Source organism: Falco punctatus (assembly GCF_963210335.1).
Source record: "Falco punctatus genome assembly, contig: scaffold_25, whole genome shotgun sequence".
Taxonomy (NCBI): domain Eukaryota; kingdom Metazoa; phylum Chordata; class Aves; order Falconiformes; family Falconidae; genus Falco; species Falco punctatus.
The window spans coordinates 1,117,968-1,128,662 of record NW_027660064.1 but is presented as its reverse complement, the minus strand read 5'-3'; the positions used below and the strand labels follow the sequence as shown (position 1 = coordinate 1,128,662).

The window sequence follows — 10,695 nt, the reverse complement described above, 5'->3', positions numbered from 1 at the left end:
CCTGCCTTCAGTCACCAGAGTAATATTTGCAGTCAAACTGTGGCTCTCAGATCACAACAGATTTCTTTGGGTTTTGTTAGGAAAAAAATACCTGATTGCAGTGTGTTCCTGTGTATTGTTCAAGGAAGAACAATACCTGAGCCTTTTTTATGTGTTAGGAAACAGAAATCCTCGTGAACAGCTGCTGATAGTCAAAGGTTCTCAGCTGAGAAAGATGACGAGAGGTCATCATCCATGCAGATGCCTGCTGCTGGCAGGCAAAATTTCATACTTTTGGGTTCAATCTAGACAGGTCTAATTGTATAATAAAATAAGTTAAAGGCGTATTTCATGTTCTTAGAACTTTCTTCATGCTAATTTAACTGTTTTGTTAGGGCATGTTTGGACAACTGCAGCAGGAGCTTGCTGATGCACCTAAAAAGCAATCTATGCCAGAAGCTTCACTTGAAGTTACTACACGCTACCACAGTGACCTGGAGAGAGACAAGCTGCGCTTGCAAAAGGAGTTGGAAAGAAAGTTGAAAATTAAGGTACTTACTGTATTTAACTATATGAATAAATCTGAGTGTAGCTGTTGAAAGTAGGAGCGAATGTTGTCCTTTTGCACCACCTTTTGCAGTGTTCTTACGAAAACTGAAGTATAGAGGGAACCAGAGGAGCTTTGCAGGAAAGCTGTAGGGTGATTTTGTGTGTGTGTGTGCATGTCATCTTATCCCCCAAAGTTGTAACCTCATCCTGTCGCTTCTAGAGTATTCCTTCTTCCCACCAGCTCCAGCTGCTGTTCTTGGTTATGGTTCCTAAGGTGTGTTTTACACTCCACATCAACCTTGGCCATAGGTCTTGGATGGGTGGAGGAGAGCTTAGGCCTGTTTCTGTGTAAGTTACTGCATTCTCCTGCGCTCTTGTCTTTTCCGGCCACCTTACTTTTTCTTCTGCCACTGTTGCTTTCACAGACGCAGAAGCAGAACATGCTGGCTCTGACATCCAAGGACTTGCACAGCACGTGGGAGGAGCACTTGAAGTCAAGATCCCACCTTGAAGAGCGCGTTGCTCAGCCGGACGAGGAGAAGGCTGAACTGTTGCAACAGGTGAGCCCAGAAAATTCTCCGGGCACCGAGGCAATACCCAGGAGAACCACATGCACCTTCTGGTCAGGTTCTTACATATCATTGCTTTCTGTTATCCCTGCCATTCAGGCTGCGAGTACCTTATCGTTTGGGGGTCACGGAGGAAGCAAATAAAAGCTAGATGGGTATCTTTGTGTAAGTTCTGGAGTGGCTCTGTTGGGAAGAGTTCCCAGTGTGGTTTGCTATCAGTTGAGCACATTGAGCAAGGCCACAGTTCCCAGTTCTTCCTTGGATTTTGTGTGGTCATCTTCTGACCCCTTGGTTTCTAGGCAGGTTTAAAATGCTTGATGTTTCCAGTGCGTGTATGGAGGAGCTGCTGTATGTTTTCAGCGTAGCGGGAGCTTAAAAGCCTTGCAGAAAAACATACTGAAGGAATGCTGGGTAAATGAACGAGTGCTTGGGAAACAAGCAGCGCCTGCCAGTTGCCAAGGGGCGGCCTTCCCCTTTTCTCCTTTTCTGTAGAGGGAAAATGGAAGAACAAAGTCAAAACAGCTGCCAGCTCTCCTCTGGTGTGGCTGAGAAAACACCAAGAGGAGGAAAACCAGCATGTGGCTAAGTAAATGCCCACACAGAAGAGGTGGAGGTAATGGCCGAGGGGAATAAAATGTTGAAGAACTCCAAAAGATCAGATTCCTCCACAAGCCCCTGCCTGCTGGTTGGTGGAAGATCCCATGAAAGCTTTGGATGGATCGATGTTCTCCCATGAAGTGCATACCTACATAATCCCTACTATGAGCAGAGGCACTGCCAAAAGTGTTCTCCAGCATCTTTTCCACCTGTTATGTCTAGAAGAGGATGGCCTTTGCTTCAGGCGAGGGCATCTGTTTCTGTAGTTACATATTGGTCTGTTTGATGTGAAACCTGAAGTGATGGATGGAATAGCCTCGGGAATTCCGTCCCATGGCATTCTGTGGAATGTGGCTAACGGATAGAGACGTCCGGCAGCTTCTCTGTGGAGAGCGCTAGATGCACAGACTGTACGTAGGTATTTTTCCTGTGCTCTGTGTGTGTGATACATCTTTCTTTTCTCTTTTGAAAGTGCGAGAGTGAAAGAAAGGAAGTGAAGAAGCTGGTAGAGTTGAAACGCCCAGTTGAACTACATCTGGCCCAAGAAATGAAAAGAAACCTCGATCTGCAGAAAGACTGTAAGAGGTACGGCTTTTTAGCGTGGTGAAGAGGTATCCCTGCGTAGGAGTCATGTTTTATTAAACTTTAGTGTAAAAATAGGTGTACCTAACTGTGAGCAGATGCCAGCCTCGTGTTAGTACTTGCAAGGTACTTCTGTACACCAGCCCCTGGTTTTCAATAGCTGCCAAAACAACTGCAGATGCAGGTTGCCCTGCAGTTCTCCTGGGAAAAAGGGAGTCTTTCATTCCTCTTTTCAGGTGAAATCTGGACTCTCCAAGTGTATGTGGCACAGGAATACTGTTTTTTCCTGGTAATTCCTGGTGCGTCAAGTACATTAAAGATAAAGCAAGCTGTGTCTGTGCTGTTTACATGAGAGTATGTGAAAAAGTCCAGTTTTGTTTCTTTTTGCTTCATTGTTTTCATGACTAGTTTGCTGTGCAGGTTGAAGAGGCTGCTGAGCAGAGCTACGAAGGAACTAAGGGTGTATGAGGCGAGAGGGGGACTGTCCCAGCTTAATTTGCAGGGAGAAGTGAAGAAAATGGTCAATGAAATTGGCAGATTAAGAACAAAGGTGAGCTTTATTTTGTTTGGGTTATTGTGGTGGTTTTTCTTTTGTAACCTTTATTCTTTCTTTATACTTCTTTTCATGTTGTTGATTTTGACTACTTTTTTCTTGGCTGTATTTCTGAAATTATTTGGCTGGTTTTTGATGTTCCTTCTATGGTTACAGTAGTAGGCGACTGTAATACTGATGTAGCTCTTAGGGGTAAAGATGGAAGTGTTACGTACACAGCAGTATCTGCGAGGGCGCATCAGGGGTAGGCTGTCCTGCAGAGGAAGGGCAAAGCAAGAGCCACAGCAAGGCTGGCAGGGTCTGTGACCACACAGGCCAGGGATCAGCCCCACAGGCCCTCACCAAGAAGAGCAGAAGAGTTCTGGGGACAGTTCTGGGGACAGTAAGCAGAGTCCTCCAAGAGTGCAGATCACCAGGCCGGTCCATAGGGATGGGCAGGTCTGCAGTCCTACTGGGACGTCACGTCCATGGGTGAGGGCCAGGGCTGAGAGCAGTGAAGGCCCAGCACAGGCCTGGCTGCAGCTTGAGGCCGTGGCAGCATCGTCGGGCTCCGACGGATGCATTCCCTCTCGGAAGAGAGGGGAGTAACGCCACCATCACTCGGAACAACTCTGTGCAGTTGGCCTTGCCCAAGGTCACCCCCTGAAGCCTGTCTCGGGCACGAGTTGAGCAGGAGGCAGGTGGGGGTTTGCTTTTCGGAATGGTGTCTTTGCTTCCCAGGGCACGATGCAGTGTGAGGTGATGCGGAAAAAAACCTGTAACTTGTTGCTTACTAGTAGCTGACTCAGTCCGTCTTTCCCTTGTCATGGAGACCCACAAATGCTTTTGAGGTTGCTCTGGCTGTTCGGTAGCATGGAACCTTTTAGCTGCTTCTCCGCTCATTACTGAGATAGCTGTGTTTCAAAGTTATGCTCCTTTTTAGAAGATATTATTGTAGAACGAGTCAACTGCCTTGACAGTGGCTCACTTGTAGTTCACAGGTTAGCAGCATATTTGTGTTCCTGTTGGAAGAGCTATTTTGAATGACAGGGAATGGAATTACGTTTGGGCAATTTTAAATAAGTGTAAAGTTTCTACGTATTTTAGAGACTTTCAAGTGTTGACTCTGGTGGTTTCCCCCTCTTTTTTAAAAATAAAAGATGATGGGATATCATGTTTTATGGTTAATAGGTATAGACGATGGATGTTTCTGGAGGGGGAAAGAAGGGGATAGAAGCTGTAGTTGACCATTGGGACCTATGGGAACTCTGATATTTCCTGGAAATCTTTTGAAAACAAACTGTAGCTTTGACCTAAAGAGACTGTCTTCTGCCACCAGTGCTGTAAAAGCGGTGTTCTGAACCACTATTTCCAGATCTGTTAGCGTAATGGAAGGAAAGGGTATCCGTTTCTTGCCTTGTCAGTTCTGTGACGAAGCTTTGACCGTGTGACAGCATGTGAGAGTTCCTCTGAAGCATGATACATGGGTTTTTTTCTGATGAAACCAGAATGTGGCTGTGATGTAACTGGGTATGGGTGTGTTTGATTTCCTATGATCGTATGAACATCTCGCAGAAGAATAGCCCTAGTGCTTTTCAGCCTAGCCCTGCGGGTGTAATGCCGCTGGTTTGGTACCTCTTGGTCTGTGACCCACTGCAGAACTGGGGAAGGATGGGAACCTGAGGAATGCTGTCAGAAATGATGTGAAAGCTGTTCTTGTTTTAAAAGAAGAGCCTGGTTTCACTTTTGTTTTAACACTGAATCAGCAGATGATAAATAGTCTTGATGGCCAACTCCTTTACCAATTTTCACAGATTTGACTAATTTTAGATCCCTCTGAGTTCCCTGTTTTTTTCCCCTTTCCTGTCTACAGGTTGATGAACTTTCCCAGCAGCTGGAGATAGAGTCTAAAAAAGGCATGCAGCTAGAAGCACAAAATCATGATTTGCGAGAGGAGTTGTCCACCATGCGTGGGAGCCATGAAAAACTGGAAAAGAGCAAAAGCCAGCTGAAAGAAGAGGTGGCTAATCTCAAACACCATATGGAGACTAACATGGTGGATCGCAGCCAAATAGAACAATACAAAAGAGAGGTGGAAGAGTGAGCTGAACAAGAAATAAGACAAAAACTGCAAGAAGTCAATCTGATTTTGCAGGTAAGTTAATTTCTTATGTGTGTCTGTTACAGACTTCTGTTTTGGTTGTCATTTTTAGGGGCGGGGGGTGGTGCCTGATTCCATGTGTTACGCTGTACTTCTGTTTTTCCTGAAGGGCAGTGGGAGAAGGGAATATGGTTGGGCAAGATGCTTTCATGTGCGTGCAGTGTGCCTGCAGGCCCTGAATCAAAAACTTGCCAAGGTAGGTTTTCATTTTGCAGTTCTTGGAGGGGTATCACTGTCCACTGGTCTGTTCTCATTGTTTATCCTTGAATGGGTATTGCAACTTAGAGTTGTCACAGCCAGGCATACACATCTTCCTTAGTCATTGCACAAGGGGCAACGCTCAGAAAAGAAGTCACCAAAGCTGCAGGGTGGGGGCTGGGGGTGCGGCATCTCCATGATTTCTTTGAGGAATGCTATGCCCTGTCCTACAGAGATAGTGTTCCTTCATCAGCAGCTTTGATAAGTAATAGTGCTAAGATGGGGGTTCTTTCTGAATGAAAAGAATCATTTAGTGTGGTAGTTCCAGGGTTCTGCCCTGGTCGCTGATGGCAGTGAGGAGGCACAGTTGCCTCGCTGAATAGAGCTGGGCCCTTGAAATTGGGTGCACGCAATTGACTGGCGAGGAGAGTTCTCTTTTTCTTTGCGGTGGTTGAAGGCGTGTATCTACTTCATATGCAGGCAGCCTCCCAGGACAGATTAGAACAAATCAGAGCCAGTCGTCATGCTTTGCTGACAAACCAGCTAGACCACAGAATTGGAGACCTCGAACGTGAATTGGACAGGATAAAAAATACCCAACGAGACAGTATTTTTCAAAAAGAATCTGTACAGGCAGAAGCGGAAAAGTACAAAGACCTGTACCTGGAGGAAGTTAAAAATGGAAGATGCCTAGGAAATAAACTAGAAGGGTAAGTCCATGCATTTTTGGGGTGATAATAAGATACTACTTCTTCCTCAAGCAGTTTTCTTCGTTAAATACCTTTTCTACATCTGGTCAGCATTATGCATAAGATAGCATATTTGTGATGAAAGTACCTTAAGGGTCCCCCCTGTTCATTGGAACTATCTTCATTTCTCTTCAGTGTTCCAGCAGTAACACCACCGATCATGGGCATTAATAGGATATTTTTGAAGTTGAGTTTGTTTTAACAGGCAGCCTTTTTGCCAGTCTCTAATCTCCTCTTCTTACTCTAAGTATGGCAGAAAAGATAATGTCATGTCCTTTACTGCTTGAATAAGGATAGGCCCTTCAGAGAACAGCATTTGGTGCTGTGAAGAAGAACAACAAAAATCTTTTGGCTTCCATTTTAGCCGCATGTCATAGGTTTCAGCTTTCTTTGGGAAAGGAAGGGTAGCCCAGAGTTCTTATGCAGGTGATGTACCTTTCAGGAAGAGCTATGTAAACACACGGTGTGCACAGACTGCTTTGAGGCCTTAATGCTGAGAAGTCCAAAGTATTGGTTAACTCTTGCTGCTTCTTGCAGGTAGTGTGGCTACCTAGAAATAGGCTCTTCAAAAAAACTCAGATCAAATTATGGACGTTTTTTTTGGACTCTCTTAATCCCTTCCACTTTGAGAAGTCAAATAATAGTCAAAGACCTGGAGGGTAACTTTGCGGAGGTGTTATTACCAAAGATAATTCTTTGTATGCTTCTGAATGTTTCAGAGCTAATGAGAGACGAGCAGAAGCCAATGCTAAGCTCCTTCAGGAGTGCCATAGAAGCAAACCTTTAATTGCAAGCAGCGCTGTCAGTGGTCCAGTTCTGTATTCAACTGAACTGGGACATACTAGCAACGATCTGGCACTGAATAGAAGTCTAAATCTAGGAGGAAGCTTCCTAACCCCAACCGTGAATACGTTACCATCAAGAAACAGAGTTGAAGCCTATGTGGCTAAGGTAAGCGTTTTTAAATACTGTTCTCAACTAGTGTTGAAGAGTATCTGTAAGCAAGGTTGTGCTTTTCAGTCTAAAGTCAGAATCCATTTCTAGTTCCAAACCATATGCTCTAATATGCTAAACCAAATTGCTCATCAAACCAGTATACAACTAGGTGGTAGAAATGAAGACTTCTGGTCATTAGGGTTATAAAATTTCCAGAAGCGCTCAAAGACCAAAAAATACTGAGTTCTAAATGATGAACTGCATAACAGGTTTTTTTTGCAAGTTCTCTTTTGCAAGAGAAACTGTGATGAAGAATACTGTGGCATAGGAAGCTGCCAAAGAAGCTCTTCAGTAAAATTTAGTGCCGATGCCCCATCCCTGGCAGTGCTCAAGGCCAGGCTGGGTGGGGCTTGGAGCAACCCGGTCTAGTGGAAGGTGTCCCTGCCCATGGCAGGGGGGGTGGAACTGGATGATCTTTAAGGTCCCTTCCAACCCAAGCCATTCTGTGGATGACCTTTTTTAAAACAGCTAACTTTATGATGAGTGCAAAATCCCATCAGACATCTTTGTTTGAGACACCTTTTCCTCCTTCACTGATGTTCATGCTAGCAGTTTCTTCACTAGAACTTGTTTTAGTACAATACCAACAAAGGGATGCTTCAAAACTAGGATGGTATGAACAGGACACGTAACTTCTCACTTGAGTGTGGGACGTATGCTGTGCATAGGAGGCATTTGATTTTGTGGGTCCTGCTATGTGGTGTTATATGTAACTGCTCCTCAGGAAGTCTACAGAGCTTTCTGATTTTGTACAAAAGCTGCAACCTCTGCAATACCTCTGGTCAAAGTGTGCCCTGTAATTAGCAGTCAGCATGATAGCACATCCCTCACAGAATGGTAAACGTGATATCATGAGACTTGGAAACAGATGTCAGTCGTTGTAATCCGTTTCCCACCTAGCATAGGACTGAGGCATGGGCAAGCTTGCCTGTTCAGTCAGTGTCTGTCCCTCGCGTATTCTGTTGTTGAATGGATGTGAGAAGCATTCGCTCACTTTTAAGCCTTACCCTGGTTCACTGGTCCCACCTACACTGGGAAGAATCCATTTAAAATAACGTGTCTACATACTGCACCTGGTTTAAGAAAAAGAAAAAACCAAACCAAACAACAAAACAAAAATAGACAAAGCGGTGTGTAGGTAATGCGTAGCAGCGGCAGTTAAGAGATGAACTTTTCTGTATCATTGTGAATGTGTTTTTTGTGTCAGAGGGGCGGACAAAACACTACCTAAAGAACGTGGGAGGCAATTAGTACTGTACCACCTGCAGGGATTATTCTGCACGCAAGCAGCAGAAAGGAGGCGAAATTCAGGGATCCACTGCAAAACTGAAGTAAGGAGAAAGCCAGGACAAGGGAACAAGAGGGACAGGGAGCAGGGAGCACGTGAGGGCAGGGGAAAATGAGAGAGAGATGGGAGCGAGATGTTACAAGAAGAAAAAGGCAAAGGAGGAAACCATCCCACTTCTAGGAAAAAAGCTGTCCTAGTTTAAAAGAAAAGGATTTAACAGTTATGGTTTATTTTTTTGAAGAAGAAACAGGAAAAAAAGAATAACCTCCCTGTTACTAAATCCAGCTGCACATCTCTTTATGATATTTCTTCCTGTAATCACCAGTTAGGGAACAACTGAGACTAATTGTAGTGGCACTGCCTGTAGCCTCAAGTCACCTGACGTTCAGTGTATTCAGGGAAGTCTTAAAACCTGATCTTCTCTGGAGTCCTTCAGAAGAAAGGAACTGAGTTCTCAGAGGTGCAGTAGTTGCTAGAGGACTAGGTGAGTATTTCACTTAGAACTGCGGGCTTAATTGTTCTCAGTCGGGTGCAGTATGTCATGTGCATAACATGCATCTGAGAAAAGAGGATTGAATTGGAACGTAAGACTTTGAAGTCAGGAAGTAACAAAAGGGAAAAACTGCATGTATCCCTCTGCATACAATAATGGGTGGCAAATCTCAATCAGTTTCCAAATGCAAAATCACCAGATGCACAGTCTGTGCTGTCATTTCCGCAGGAGTCCCGTGCCATTCAGGAGGCAAGTTGGAGCATGAGGGAAGAAATCAGAGATTATAGTTTTAGTCTGTTTTGAAATGCTTTGCTGGTTGTGCTGCCTGGTATTCTGTCTGTTCACCAGACTGTTTCAAAACAGAAGAATTTCTCTGACTCTAAGCCTTTTCTTCACTTCACTGTTTACTTCAGTTATGCCTCAGCTTTGTTTTCCCACTAACCTGGTTCCCTTCTACAGAATTTGCCTTGCCTTTAAATTCAGGATGCTGCCTTGGCTGGAGATGACAAATGCTTCTGCCACTGAAGCTCTAAATGACAGGGAGTTAAGAAGCTGAAATTGCAGCGTGCCTCAGGCAGTCCTTTGAGGCTTCTTTTTTTAGTCAAAGCTCTCTGCAGATTTGGTGTTCCTTGTAGTAGCTTCCTCAAGGTGAGAAAGGCTATTGGAAGTAGGGAACATGCCAGCCATTCTGAAGAGGAAGATGTTTGTGTAAATTTCGTTTGTGCAGAAGCTTTGAAATAGCTTCAGGGGCAAAGAGGTGAAAATAGTTCACACTGCTATTATTCAAAATGATGGTAATCGTTGGTCCTGCAGCTGTTGGAAAAAACCCTGGTAAATGATGCTGACAAGAGGAAGGAGTGCTCCACTAGCAAGTGGACACAGTTTCTTCTTTAGACTTAACTAAGGAATTTGGTGTTTAAAGGCTTGAAAGATTGCACCGTTTTCCTAAACATTAAGCATGACTATCAGTGATTACACATAGAGCCGTACATGTTGAAGATGGTCATATCACAAGTTCAGCAAAAAAATGAGCGTGTTATTCTTAAAAAAGCATAAAGAAATGTGTTCCATCACAGTATAGCCCCTTCCCCTTTATCAAATATATACGCTACAGAAATGAATAACCTTGAAGTGCAAAAGGATCTTTAAAAATACAAAAAAAGTTCATATTGGCACAAGCTTATTAACCAGTAGAATCCCAATCACATGCAATGTCTTCGGGTTTTTTTGGTGGTTTTTATTTGTATTAGAGCTTCAGTAATGTGGAATAAATTACAAGTACTTGACAAATTCTGTGCATGTAATTAGACAGTGACTGTAGCAACTAGCAATTCAGTATTTCAGACCTGCTCCCTTAGTCCATAGACTAAGGCAAGGAATGTCTCCTGCAAGTGCTGCAAGGAGGTTTTGGGACTGGAGTCCTGTTGTTAGGTTTAACAAATGTCAAGCTTAAATCCTCAGAGCTGTGCAAAGGCTGGTGAAAATGAACATGGGTGTCTTGACAGACAAGAACAGTGAACTCTGCAACCAGGGTGAATCAGTGGATAAATGAAACCAGTTTAATGTGGGAAGGGAAATGTCTGCTTCCTACTTCATCTTCCAATTTCTGTTCCATTTCTGATTTGGCTTTCTGCACTCTTGTAGCAGTCTTTGTTGTTAGCTTTTTTACTTGCTTCATTTACATGTAGGCCACGTTCTTGTTTCTCACTGAAGACCTGTGAACTTCAGGCCGTTTTTCTTTCTTCTTCAGCTCCTTCATCAAAAATCTGTCCGTCTCTCTTCTCTGCAGCCAGATACATGGCAAGGTTTGCAGCCAGCATTGTTTAATGTTGGGATGGTATTTTATACTGGAAATGTTGTTTATGCTGTTAGGTTTTGATTAAAACTTACTGATGTATTCACATTTTCCTAACACTGCACATATTTTGAACTTTAGTTTGTCCAAGTGAAAGAATGACTGCTGCAGGGGACTTCTCTGCTTTATGTATTTGTAATGCAATGG

The 10,695-nt window shown here is 43.9% G+C and overlaps 1 protein-coding gene across 2 annotated transcripts; it reads left to right on the top strand.

Moving 5' to 3' along the window:
- Positions 1 to 551: 551 nt before the first annotated feature.
- On the top strand, positions 552 to 8,405 carry LOC308058146 (uncharacterized protein). Of its 2 annotated transcripts, XR_013925683.1 has the most exons (3): positions 2,792 to 2,826; positions 4,682 to 4,963; positions 6,636 to 8,405. XR_013925683.1 is itself a non-coding variant. In XM_080412134.1 (2 exons), the coding sequence occupies exons 1-2, from the start codon at positions 969 to 971 to the stop codon at positions 4,910 to 4,912; spliced, it is 351 nt and encodes a 116-aa protein (XP_080268260.1). In that variant the 5' UTR covers positions 552 to 968; the 3' UTR covers positions 4,913 to 5,404. The 2 variants fall into 2 exon arrangements, 1 of the variants encoding a protein (XP_080268260.1); XM_080412134.1 differs by lacking the exons at positions 2,792 to 2,826; positions 6,636 to 8,405 and adding an exon at positions 552 to 1,088 and having other exon boundaries at positions 4,682 to 5,404.
- Positions 8,406 to 10,695: the final 2,290 nt, after the last annotated feature.